We start from the raw sequence: 13529 nt of genomic DNA on the forward strand, positions 1-13529 counted from the left end.
CCCCTTGGGAAGGGGTATCAGATTGGATCCCTGGGGCTCCCATCTCACAGCCAACGCCAAGTCCTCGGTGGCCCACGAGGCCCCACACAACCTGGCCCCGGACCCCTTGGTCCTCTTCTCCTATCAGTCCCTCCAGTCACCATGCAGCCCTGTGGTTTCTCTACCTGCATACTCCAGGTGGGCACAGTGCCCAGGCCCCACTGAGTCCTCACCTGTAGGAGAAGGCGCAGACCCTGGAGGGCGGGAGTGGGGCTGCTGCAGACGGCTGGCTCCTGCCTCCTGGCCCTTGCACTGCCAGGAACACACTCTCCCCAACACCTCCATGGCTCATTCCCCAAATTCAAGCTTGTAGTTGGCTGAATTGTGGCCCCAGAGATGGGATTAAGAATTTTGAGATTATGCCAGATTATCTGCGCGGGCCCAGGATCATATGAGTTTGTCTAAGAGAAAGCAGAAGACAGGAGGGCAAGCTTGGTTGGGAGAGGAGGCAAGGAAGCGGCGGGCGCGGTGGCCACACCTGGAATCCTAGCACTTCGGGAGGGGAGGCGGGCGGATCGCTTGAGCTCAGCAGTTCGAGATCTGCCTGGGCAACATAGTGAGCCCGTCTCTTAAAAAAAAAAAAAAGGCCGGGCGCGTGGCTCACGCTTGTAATCCCAGCACTTTGGGAGGCCGAGGAAGGCGGATCACGAGGTCAGGATATCGAGACCATCCTGGCCAACATGGTGAAACCTCGTCTCTACTAAAATACAAAAAAATTAACCGGGCGTGGTGGCGCGCGCCTGTAGTCCCAGCTACTCGGGAAGCTGAGACAGGAGAATCGCTTGAGCCCGGGAGGCGGAGATCCCGAGCCGAGATCGCGCCACTGCACTCCAGCCTGGCGAAAGAGCAAGACTCTGTCCCCCGCCACCCAAAAAACAAAAACAAAAAAAAGAGTGGCTACTTTTCAGGAGACCGCATCTCTATAAAAAATAAGAAAAAATTAGCTGAGCGTGGTGGCGCGCGCCTGCGAGGACCGCTGGAGCCCGGAGGCGGAGGCTGCGGTGAGCGGTGACCCCTCCACCGTGCGGGTGAAGGGCAAGGGCAGGGCGGAGCCGCCCCTGCGCCCCAGCGTCTGTGGAACGGGGACGGGGAGCGGGGCTGCGGCCACACGAGGGCCGCACAGGGCGGGTGCCACTGAGGGTCTGGCGGCCGAGCCCGTGGGAGCGGACCCGGCAACGGAGAGGAGCGGGGCCAGCGTGGGCTCAGCGCTTCCCCTGCTCCGCTGGGCGGGCGACAGCACCCGGGAGGCGGCGGCGGAACAACCACTGCTAGCACTTTTCGCCGCGCGGCCGCGGTGCCGGATGCAGGAGGGCCTGGTGTCCCGCCCCCACCACCCCAATCCCCGCCCTCAACACCCCATTCCCCGCCCTCAACACCCTAATCCCCGCCCCACCCCGCCCCCACCCCTAATCTCCGCCCCCATCACCCCCCATCTCTGCCCCCGCCCCGCCTCTTCTCCCGAAGAATTTTTGTCCGCGCTCGGCCGCCGTGCAGCCGGTCGTTCCACTTCCGCCTTCGCCCACGTGGTCCGGCTCCGGCTCAGTCAGCCGCGTCGCGAGTGGGGCCTGGCCGCGAGCGAGCCTCTCTGGTCCCGACGCGGGTGGCCCGGGTCTCCTCGACTCCCGAGGAAAGCCCACCGGGCGGGGCGGGAGGTGAAGAGGCTGGGGAAGTCAGAGGTTAACCTGGGCGTCAGGGGACGTCGGAGTTTATCCGTCAGGGTCCTGGGGCGGTCTGGGGGCAGTAGAGGCGGGGCTTGGGCGCGGGCCCTGAGAGGTCAGGGGTCAGCAGGAGTGAGGCTGGGGCGTCCAGGTCCGAGAGGTCAGGGGGCCAGCAGGAGCGGGCTTGGGGTGTGCGGGTCCGAGAGGTCAGGGGTTAGCTGGAGAGGGGCAGGGACGCGGGTTTCCCGGAGGTCAGGGGTCAGCAGGAACAGGGCTGCAGCGTCAGGGTCCGAGAGGTTAGGGGTCGGCAGAGGCGGAGCTGGGGCACTGGGGGTCAGGGGTCAGGGGTCGGGGATCAGGGCGGGGTCGGGTGCACTGGTAGCCTGCGCATGGGCCTCCAGCTTCGCGCGCTGTTGGGAGCCTTCGGACGGTGGACCCTGCGCCTGGGACCGCGTCCGTCCTGGTAATGACCGCGACGCCGGGCGACCCCGCTATGCCCGCCCAGACCAGCCCACCCCAGTCCACCTCGCGCGGTGCCGACCGGGCCCCCGCTCACGCCGCACTTCTCCGCAGCTCGTCGCGCATGGCCGGGAACGCGGAGCCGCCGCCCGCCGGATCCGCATGCCCCCAGGACCTGAGGTCCTGGGCCGGGGGCGACCGCGTCTGGGAGGACGGAGAGCATCCGGCGAAGAAGCTCAAGAGCGGTGGGGACGAGGAGCGGCGCGGCAAGCTGCCCAAGCGGAAGATCGTGCTGCTCATGGCCTATTCGGGCAAGGGCTACCACGGCATGCAGGTGTGGCCGCCCGGGAAGCGGCAGGTCCCACGGGGTTTAGGTGCAGGTGCGGCCGCCGGGGAAGCGGTGGGTCCGGCTGGGTTTAGGTGCAGGCGCGGCCGCCCAGGTAGCGGCGGGTCCGGCAGGATTTGGGTGCAGGCCCAAGCAGCTTTCACTGCTCCTGCTGCACGTGAGCTCCTGCTGCCTTCCATCAGTCCCGGCCCTGCCGCTAACCACTGTGATCTGGGGCGGGGTTCACTTGCTGTGTGCCTGAGTCCTCATCTTTAGGATGGGAGTGCTCACAGCACCTGCTAAGTAGGGTGTGAAGATGAGCTAGGTGTACTGATGCTCGGTGCTGAGAACAGTGGACAGCTCGGGGCAGCTCAGAAGAGCCTGCTGTCGTGTGCGTTGAGGGGACAGAGAGCTAAGTATTAAAGTTGTGGGGATTCTCTCCTCAGCCCACTTCCTTTTCTGGAAGGTAGAGGGTCTGGGTACATTCAGGTAGGTGTATTTTTTTTTTCTTTTTGAGGCGTGGTCTCCCTTTGTGGCCCAGGCTGGAATGCAGTGGTGCATCCACACTGCTCGCTGCAGCCTCCACCTCCTGGGCTCAAGAGATCCTCCCACCTCAGCCTCCCGAGCATGGAGGGCTGTAAGTGTCCTTGACCTCACGGCCTGAATAATTTTTTTTATAATTTGCAGGAATGGAGTCTTGCTAAGTTTTTTATTATTTATAGGAATGGGGTCTCGCTGTGTTGCCCAGGCTGCTCTTGAACTCTTGGGCTCAAGCGATCCTCCTGCCTCGGCCTCCCTGTGTTGTGATTACAGGCATGAGTCACTGCAACTGGCCTCAGGTAGACATTCCTTTTGTTCCTTTTTGTAGTTAACACTGCGGCTTTGCCCAGTTTTGTGTTCTTTAAACATCTTTAAGCATATCCACAGAAGTTCATGCAGTGCATGCAGTGTCTGACTGAAACAAGTTTAAGAAAATAATGCTTAACTTTGGCAGATGTTATAACAGCTTTTATGGTGAAAGTTATAAGTAATGGATTGCTTTTTTTTTTGGAGACAGAGTCTTGCTCTGTCGCCCAGGCTGGAGTGCAGTGGCGCGATCTTGGCTCACTGCAAGCTCCGCCTCCCGGGTTCCAGTGATTCTTGTGCCTCAGCTTCCCGAGTAGCTGGGACTACAGGCGCCCGCCACCGCGCTCATCTAGTTTTTGTATTTTTAGTAGAGACGGCGTTTCACCATGTTGGTCAGGCTGGCCTTGTACTCCTGACCTCAGATTATCCTCCTGCCTCCGTCTCCCAAAGTGCTGGAATTACAGGGGTGAGCCACTGAGCCTGGCCAACCACTGTGCACTGCAACCTCCGCCTCCCAGATTCAAGCAATTCTCCTGCCTCAGCCTCCTGAGTCGCTGGGATTAAAAGCATACCTGACTATTTATTTATTTATTTATTTATTTATTTATTTTTGAGACAGAGTTTTTCCTCTGTCGCCTAGGCTGAAGTGCAGTGGTACATTATCAGTTCACTGCAACCTCCACTTCCCAGGTTCAAGTGAGTCTCCTGCCTCAAGAGCCCGCCACCACGCCTGGCTAATTTTTGTATTTTTAGTACAGACAGAGTTTCACCATGTGGGCCAGACTGGTCTCGAACTCCTGATCTCAAGTGATCCACCCTCCTCAGCCTCCCGAAGTGCTGGGATTACAAGTGTGAGCCACTGCGTCTGGCCATGGATTACTTTATATCCGATGTTTTTTTTTTTTTAAAGTAGCACCCATGGCACTGATTTTGTAACTGACAGATTGTGGAAGTAGGTGAATGCACAGGTTCAATCAGACCTGTGTTTTGATTCCATTCCACGCTACCCACCCCCTAGCGTGGAGCAGCCCGGGCCCAGGGCGAGTGAGCAGAAAACAGTGTTTTCACGTGAGCGTGGCAGCTCACACTTGTAATCTCAGCACTTCAGGAGGCCAGAGGAGTGCTTGAGCCCAGGAGTTTGAGACCAGCCTGGGCAACATCATGGTGACCCCTGTCTGCAAAATATAAAACCTGTTTTTGTCTCCTTTTTCCAGAGGAATGTTGGGTCCTCACAATTCAAAACAATTGAAGATGACTTGGTGTCCGCCCTCGTCCGGTCAGGCTGTATTCCTGAAAATCATGGCGAGGACATGAGGAAAATGTCCTTCCAGCGCTGCGCCCGGACAGACAAGGTGGGTGGTGGCCTTCTCTGCCCCTCCCCCGCTGCTATGAGCAGCACGTGACCCACTTTCCAGCTCAGTGTTCTGGCTCGTTATGCTGCTTCCGAGCACATATGATGTGCAAATCAAACTAGCCTACGCCTTATGTAGGTGAGACGTCCAGGAGCCTGGTCAGCTCAGGTATAGCTGGATCTAGATGCTCCCTGCCAGTGGGACTCTGTTCTCTCTGGTCTTTGCTTTCTCTTCTGTTGATTCTGTTCTCAGGGACACACATTCCTGCAGGTGGCACAGTGGCGGCCGCAACGTCTGCCTTCGACCCTCCAATCAGGCTCACTCTGAGGCAGATGTGATTGTGTGGCTGCAAACGCAGAGAGCCACACTTGTGTGATGCAACATTCTCTTTTCTTTCCTTTTTTAGAGTCAGGATCTCATTCTGTTGCCCAGACTGGAGTGCAGTGGCATGATCATGGCTCACTGCAGTCTCAGACTCCTGGGCTCAAGCAGTTCTCCTGCCTCAGCCTCCCGAGTAGGTGGGTGTATTAGTCTGTTGTCACACTGTTGTAAAGAACTGCCCAAGATTGGGCAATTTATAAAGAAAAGAGGTTTAATTGACTCAGTTCCACATGGCTGGGGAGGCCTCAGGAAACTTAGATCATGGCGGCAGGTGAGAGAGAGTGAGGAGGGTAAGGGGAAGAGCCCCTTATAAACCATCAGATCTTGTGAGAACTCACTCAGTATCACGAGAACAGCATGGGGGAAACCGTGCCCGTGATCCAGTGGGTGGGGTGATGCATCTGTGGCTCGAGGTAGAGAGTTCTGTGGGTTTTACTATTTTCATTTTCTTTTTGATTCTTCCATTTACAGCTCTCTGGTTGTTTTCAGGGAAGAAGCAAAGTAACAATTTGTCCAAGCTGGTGAAGAGAGCATTTCAAAATAGGGTCCTTGTATTTATTTTTATTTCTGCTGTTATTAGAGAGATGGTTTCATTCTAATATGTTTTCTTACTTGTGTTGGGAAACCTGCAGAAGCAGATCCATGAGGCCGACATGGTCACACCTGAGTGCCCTTCCCTTCAGATGAAAACACAGTAACAGTTTAACATTTTTATTATTGATTTACTTATTTATTTTTGAGACAGAGTTTCACTCTTGTTGCCCAGGCTGGAGTGCAATGACGTGATCTCGGCTCACCGCAACCTCCACCTCCTGGGTTCTAGCCATTCTGTTTCAGCGTCCCGAGTAGCTGGGAATACAGGCATGCGCCACCACGCCCGGCTAATTTTGTATTTTTAGTAGAGATGAGGTTTCTCCATGTTGATCAGGCTGGTCTCCTGACCTTAGGTGATGTGTCTGCCTCGGCCTCCCAAAGTGCTGGGATTACAGGCGTGAGCCCCCACGCCCGGCCTATTATTTATTTTTGTGTGTGTGTATTTCTGCTGTTTAACATTCTGTTTTTGTTTCAGATTTTAAAAATAGCTTTATTGAAATATAATTCACTTTTGGCCGGGCGTGGTGGCTCATGCCTGTAATTCCAGCACTTTGGGAGTCCAAGGCGGGCGGATCACTTGAGGTCAGGAATTCAAGACCAGTCTGGCCAACATGGTGAAACCCCATCTCTACTAAAGATACAAAAATTAGCGGGGTGTGTTGGTGGGTGCCTGTAATCCCAGCTACTCAGGAGGCCGAGGCAGGAGAATTGCGTGAACCTGGGAGGCGGAGGTTGCAGTAAGCCGAGATGGTGCCACTGCACTCCAGCCTGGGTGACAGAGTGAGACTCCATCTCAAAAAAAAAAAAAAAGCAAAAAAGGAAATATAATTCACTCTTGTACAATTGACCCATTGAAAGTGTACAGTTCGGGCCGGGTGCAGGGGCTTAGCCTGGAATCCCAGCACTGTGGGAGGCCGAGGTGGGCGGATCACTTGAGGTCAGGAGTTCGAGACCAGCCTGGTCAATATGGCGAAACCCCGTCTCTACTAAAAATACAAAAATTAGCCAGGTGTGGTGGCGCACGCCTGTAATCCCAGCTACTCAGGAGGCTGAGGCAGGAGAATCGGTTGAATCCGAGAGGTGGAGGTTGCAGTGAGCTGAGATCGTGCCATTGTACTCCAGCCTGGGCAATAAGAGTGAAACTCTGTCTCAAAACAAAACAAAAAAACCAAAAAGAAAGTGTGCGGTTCAAGCTGGGTGTGGTGGCTCACGCCTGTAATCCCAGCACTTTGGGAGGCCAAAGTGGACGGATCACTTGAGGCCAGGAGTTCGAGACCAGCCTGGCCAACATGACAAAATCCCATCTCTACTAAAGATACAAAAATTAGCCAGGTATGGTGGCTCACACCTGTAATCCCAGCTACTTGGGAGGCTGAGGCACGAGAATCTCTTGAATACAGAAGACGAAGGTGGCAGTGAGTCAAGGTTGCGTCACTGAGCTCCAGCCTGGCAAAAAAAAAAAAAAAAAGTATACAGTTCAGTGGTTCCAGTATATTCACAGAGCTGTGCAGGCATCACCACAGCCAGACATAGGACATCCCAGAGGTACCAGGTGTCCCTCAGCTGTTGTCCCCCCCCCCGGGATGTCTCCGGTATTCTCACTTCAACTTCTACAGAGTGGTTGGCCATGAGATGTATTTTCTTTCCCTTTTTTGGTGCTAAGTCTTTGAAATCTGTTGTGTATTTGCCTAAAGTCATCTTGTTTCAGAACAGCTCGTTTCATTCTGCCACATTCCATGTGTGGATCTAGCCAGTGGAACATCTCAACAGTTTATTTTACTCTTTCCAACTTTTTATTTTGAAAAATTCATACCTTCATAAAAGTCTTAAGAATAATGCCATGAGCACCCACATAGTCTTCCCAGATTCACCAAGGTTAGGTTTTTACCATATTGTCATAGTTGTGTGTGGTTTTTTTTAAAAATTAATTTTATTTTATTTTTTGAGATGGAGTTTCACTCTTGTTGCCCAGGTTGGAGTGCAACAGCACGATCTCAGCTCATTGCAACCTCCAACCTCCCAGGCTGAAGTGATTCTCCCGCCTCAGCCTCCTGAGTAGCTGGGACTATAGGCGCACGCTACCAAACCCTGCTAATTTTTTGTATTTTTAGTAGAGATCGGGTTTCACCGTGTTGGCCAGGCTGGTCTCAAACTCCTGACCTCAGGCAGTCTGCCTGCCTCGGCCTCCCAAAGTGCTGGGATTACAGGCGTGAGCCACTGCGTCTGGGTGGGGGCCATATCTAATGTGGGACTTTGCTTTCTGTCTGCAGAGTCATATTTATGCTCTCTCATTTAATGTTTTTTCTTGGGCTTTGAATTCATTCATAATAGTTTATTTTATAAGTGCTCCTATACACACTCCGTTGGTATATACAGCTTTATTTTCATATCGGATGATTCCCTCCAGATGCATTTTTTTTTTTTGAGACGGAGTCTTACTCTGTTGCCCAGGCTGGAGTGCAGTGGCGTGATCTCAGCTCACTGCAAGCTCCGCCTCCCGGGTTCACGCCATTCTGCCTCAGCCTCCCCAGTGGCTGGGACTACAGGCGCCGCCACCACACCCGGTTAATTTTTTATATTTTTAGTAGAGACTAAAAATACATTTAGTAGAGACTAACATTTCATGTTAGCCAGGATGGTCTCGATCTCCTGACCTCGTGATCCACCCGCCTCGGCTTCCCAAAGTGCTGGGATTACAGGTGTGAACCACTACGCCGGGCCCTCCAGATGCATTTTTAACAGCTGAATTCATGTGTGAAATGACGTAAGGTCCGCGTAGTCCTTCCTTCTCAGAGACCAGTGTGCAAGGCCCAAGGGACCCACCTTCCGTCACCCGTTCTGCTTTCTTTACAGGGTGTGTCCGCAGCCGGCCAGGTGGTATCCCTGAAGGTGTGGCTGATTGACAACATTCTAGAAAAGATCAACAGCCACCTTCCCTCTCACATTCGGATTCTGGGTAAGCCTTGCAGTGCAGGCGGTCACACATCTGGTTGTAGATGGTCTTGCAGAGACACAAGGCCACACACCTGGTTGTAGATGGTCTTGCAGAGACACGAGGCTATGCATGCTCCTGCCTTTTCCAACCGTCTCTGATGCAGAAGTGTAGTCAGAGTTGCTTTGCAGCTGGTTCCGACCTTCAGAAATGGGAGCAACTAGACAGGAGTAGAAAGCTGCTCATTTGCAGTGCTTGTTGCCACACGGGCGCCTTGTTTTAAGCAAACACAGGATGTGAAAATCCAAATTCATGGTTAAAATGAACAGTTGTTCCCTCTTATGGCAGGACTGATAAATGGAATTTTTAGGCCTCCTTAAAATGTGACTGTCTACCTTTTAAGTGGCAGGTACAGGCAACTTACATACATACGTTCGTTCATTCATTTATTCTGTTTGTTTTTTGAGAGAGTCTCGCTCTGTCACCCAGGCTGGAGTGCAGTGGTGCGATCATGGCTCACTGCAGCCTCCGCCTCCTGGGTTCAAGCGATCCTCAGCCTCCTGAGTAACTGGGACTACAGGTGTGTGCCACCACACTTCATTTTTGAGTTTGTAGAGATGGGGTCTCATTGTGTTGCCCAGGCTCATCTTGAACTCCTGGGCTCAAGTGATCCTCCTGCCTTGGCCTCCCAGAAGCTGCTTATATTTAATGTAATGATAGGTGTGGCTGGGGTTGAATCTGTCGTCTTGCTCTCTGTTTTCTTTTCCTTTTTGTTTTGGTGTCATCCCAAGAAAACAGAACTGTTGTCTGCCTGACTGGTCTGCTTGGAGAGAAGTGTTTGAGACAGGGTCTTGTTCTGTTGCCGAGGCTGGAGTGCAGTGGTGTGATCACAGCTCACTGTAGCATCGACCACCTGGGCTCAAGGGATCCTCCCACCTCAGCCTATAAGCTGGGACTACAGGCACACGCCACCACAGCCGGCTGAATTTTTATTTTTTTTGTAGAGATGGGGTTTCGCCATGTTGCCCAGGCTGGTCTCAAACTCCTAGGCTCAATCAGTCTACCTGCCTCAGCCTCCCAAAGTGTTGGCATTACAGGCATGAGCTGCTGTGCCCAGCCCACAGCCTGATTATTTTAAGATTCATCCATGCCGTTGTGTATGTCAGCAGTCTGTTCCTTCTCACTGCTGCGGGTTGTTCCGTTCTGTGGGTGTGTCATGGATTGTTTATACAGTCACCTGCTGATGGACATTGGGTGATTTCTAGTTTTGGGCTGTTAGAAGTAAAGCCACTATGAACATTTACGTATGAGTCATAAATAGGATTCAGTAATCTCTGTTGATTTTACCCACTGTTAAGTTTTTGTTTTTATTTTTATATTTTTTATGATGGAGTCTTGTTCTGTTGCCCAGGCTGGAGTGCAGTAGCGTGATCTCGGCTCACTGCAACCTCCACCTGCCTCCTGGGTTCAAGTGATTCTCCCACCTCAGCCTTCCCAGTAGCTGGGATTACAGGTACATGCCACCACGCCCGGCTAATTTTTGTATTTTTAGTAGAGACGGTGTTTCACCATGTTGTTCTCAAACTCCTGACCTCAGGTGATCCGTCCACCTTGGCCTCCCAAAGTGCTGGGATTACAGGCGTGAGCCACTGTGCCCGGCTGCTTTTATTATTTTAAATTCACACATAATAATTATACATACTTATGTAGAATTATGTGTGATATTTCCAGTCATGTGTAATGATCAAATAGGGCAATTAGCATAATATATCCATCACTCCAAGCATGTATCATTTCTTTGTGTTGGAGACATTCCGTATCTTCTCGCTATTGGAAAATTACAATAAATGGTTGTAAATTCAGTCACCTTATAGAGCACTGCACCTGTCCCTCTTGTCCACCGTCCTCGTGTGCCTGTTCCCCAACCTGTGGCTGCCCCCTCCCCAGAGAAGCCGATGCTTGCTGGAGCTTGGTCGGTGCTCTGGGTAAGGAGACGCTGGGGCTCATGATGTGCTCAGGCCGCTCCCTGGTCATCCAGGCACTTCTCACCTGCCTTTCTCTTCCCTGACCACTTCCCCCCAGGACTGAAGCGGGTCACGGGCGGGTTTAACTCCAAGAACAGATGTGATGCCAGGACCTATTGCTACCTGCTGCCCACGTTTGCCTTTGCGCACAAGGACCGGGATGTGCAGGATGAGACCTACCGCCTGAGCGCTGAGACGCTGCAGCAGGTCAACAGGCTCCTGGCCTGCTACAAGGGAACGCACAACTTCCACAATTTCACCTCGCAGAAGGGGCCACAGGAGCCCAGTGCCCGCCGCTACATCCTGGAGATGTACTGCGAGGAACCCTTTGTGCGGGAGGGCCTGGAGTTTGCGGTGATCAGGGTGAAGGGCCAGAGCTTCATGATGCATCAGATCCGGAAGATGGTCGGCCTGGTGGTGGCCATCGTGAAGGGTTATGCCCCTGAATGCGTGCTGGAGCGCAGCTGGGGCACAGAGAAGGTGGACGTGCCCAAGGCGCCGGGACTTGGCCTGGTCCTGGAGAGGGTGCACTTTGAGAAGTACAACCAGCGCTTTGGCAACGATGGGCTGCATGAGCCGCTGGACTGGGTGCAGGAGGAGGGCAAGGTCGCAGCCTTCAAGGAGGAGCACATCTACCCCACTATCATTGGCACCGAGCGGGATGAACGCTCCATGGCCCAGTGGCTGAGCACCTTGCCCATCCACAACTTCAGTGCCACCACTCTCACGGCAGGTGGCACTGGCGCCAAGGTAGGAGTACAGGCCCACATTGTTCCCACTGTACAGAGGAGTGAGCTGAGGCACAGAGAAGTGTGTCACTTCCCCCAAGGCCACACAGCTGCTGCAGGAGCAGGGGCAGGTGGTCTTGAGATGTTCCCTGTCTGCCTGCCTGCGCGCGCCACCCACTTGCTTCCCCACCGGGTGCTTTTCGACCCTGGGAGGGCTGTCCCAGGGTCAGGCTTGCTGCCAGCACACCTACTATGGACCTGGCACGGAGCATAATCAGCGGCTAGACAGCTGCGGAATGTAGCTTAGAACCGGAACATACAGGATTGTAGGTGCAGAAGCTAAAAGCTAAGTGAATGAAAATGTCATTCTCAGTTCTTTGCTCTGGGGTGAGAGATGTCCCCAAAGCCCAAGTTTGTTCTTTCTTTCTTTTTTTTTTTTTTGTTTGAGATGGAGTCTTGTTCTGTCGCCCAGGCTGGAGTGCAGTGGTGCGATCTCGGCTCACTGCAAGCTCCGCCTCTCGGGTTCACGCCATTCTCCTGCCTCAGCCTCCCGAGTAGCTGGGACTACAGGCGCCTGCCACCACGCCCAGCTAAGTTTTTGTATTTTTAGTAGAGACGGGGTTTCACCGTGTTAGCCAGGATGCTCTCGATCTCCCGACCTTGTGATCCACCCGCCTCGGCCTCCCAAAGTGCTGGGACTACAGGCGTGAGCTGCCACGCCCGGCCTCCCAAAGTGCTGGGATGACAGGCGTGAGCTACCGCACCCGGCCAGCCCGAGTTCTTTCATGGTGGTCCAGTGAGGGTTCAAAGGGCGACATTCTCAGGCAGGGCTCAGGGAGATTCTTCCTGTCATCTAGATATCTGTGAAAAGAGAGTCCTTCCTGCATAGCTGGGTGGCATATCCGACCGTGTGCAGGCCCCAGGGAGGTAAGGTGGGCAGGCGAGGGGCCAGGCACCTGGCGAGCCGTCCTATAGATGGGGCGATGAGAGGCCCCCAGCCCAGGGACGGCAGGGAGTGGGGGGCCAGCGGTGACCAGGAGTCCTCGTTTCATCTGAAGGGGGTACTCGTGGCTGAGTGGCAGCTGGTGGTGGCCATGTTGGAATGTGACAGTGACCGCATGCTTAAATGTTGTCAAGGGAAACCAGCGTTGCATACTGGTATGGGAAATCTTCCCCTTTTTAAGTGCTGGTAGTTAATTTTTCCCAAGCCCGGTGCAGGCTAAATACAACAGAGGTGCTGATTTGGCCTGGGCCAGATTGGACTGCTGTGGACTCCACTGATGAGAGGCATATATACTTCCGAGGCACCTGCATTTGTTGAGTTTCCAAATGGCCCCATTTTATTTTCCCCTGTGGTCAGTGTGACCTGTGAGGATGTGAAGGAGCCCCACAAAGGCCCCTCTAGTGTCCCCAGCCCTTGGCTTTCCCTGCGCAGGTTCCTGACCTGGTTAAGAGAATGACCGAGAACAAACACCAGCCTCTGCTCCTGATGAGGGAGTGCTGGGGGCAGGGCTCCTGTGCCGAGCCTGTCATGGGTCCCTGCGGGCATTCAGGAACAGTGGAGAGAGTGCTTGCCTCTCATTCTCCATGTGGTCTTCTTCTGCAGGTGCCCAGTCCCCTGGAAGGCAGCGAAGGGGACGGAGACACTGACTGAGGCGATGGGAGCTGCCCACCAGAGTGCCTCTGAGCAGCTCACAGTGTGTGCCCAGGTGTGCCACCCCTGTGGGCAGCAAGAAGCTGGGATCGCTGCAGCCATGTTTTCCCGGCCATGGCTTCTCAGGCCTGCCTGGCAGATGTGGCCTGGCGTTGTAACCTCAGGACCCTTTCCTTGTAGGAACAGCCTTTATCGAATCTGTTTTCAGCTCTTGCATTGCATAGATGAACCTCAGCATGTAAAGAACTATTTTTTTAAAGAAGTGATTTTCTTATTAAACAAGTACAAATTTTGCTTAGTCAATCCTTGGTTTGCCTTTTTCTTAGTCTTTTTTAACATTTTTTTCGTCCACAGAGATGAGCAGAGCATGCTGTCCTGTTGAGAACAGATAACGGCTGAACAAAAGAGGCAGGCCCAGGAGGTGGCTCAGCCTGTAATCCCAGCACTTGGGAGGCTGAGGTGGGCAGATCGCTTGAGTACAGGAGTTCCAGACCAGCCTGGGTAAAATGGTGAAACTGCGTCTCTGCAAAAGATTAG

General features: G+C 53.6%; 1 protein-coding gene across 3 annotated transcripts; it reads left to right on the plus strand.

Moving 5' to 3' along the window:
- Nucleotides 1-1540: 1540 nt before the first annotated feature.
- Nucleotides 1541-13295, plus strand: PUS1 (pseudouridine synthase 1). Of its 3 annotated transcripts, none has more exons than XM_009248412.4 (6): nucleotides 1541-2160; nucleotides 2271-2490; nucleotides 4542-4679; nucleotides 8508-8610; nucleotides 10669-11360; nucleotides 12945-13295. In XM_009248412.4, exons 1-6 carry the CDS (start codon nucleotides 2087-2089, stop codon nucleotides 12990-12992), a joined length of 1275 nt encoding a protein of 424 aa, XP_009246687.3. In that variant the 5' UTR covers nucleotides 1541-2086; the 3' UTR covers nucleotides 12993-13295. The 3 variants fall into 3 exon arrangements, with proteins under 3 accessions (XP_009246687.3, XP_054383753.1, XP_009246688.3); XM_054527778.2 differs by having other exon boundaries at nucleotides 1541-1691; XM_009248413.4 differs by having other exon boundaries at nucleotides 1551-1715.
- Nucleotides 13296-13529: the final 234 nt, after the last annotated feature.

Source organism: Pongo abelii, chromosome 10, assembly GCF_028885655.2.
Source record: "Pongo abelii isolate AG06213 chromosome 10, NHGRI_mPonAbe1-v2.0_pri, whole genome shotgun sequence".
In the NCBI taxonomy this organism is placed as follows: Eukaryota; Metazoa; Chordata; class Mammalia; order Primates; family Hominidae; genus Pongo; species Pongo abelii.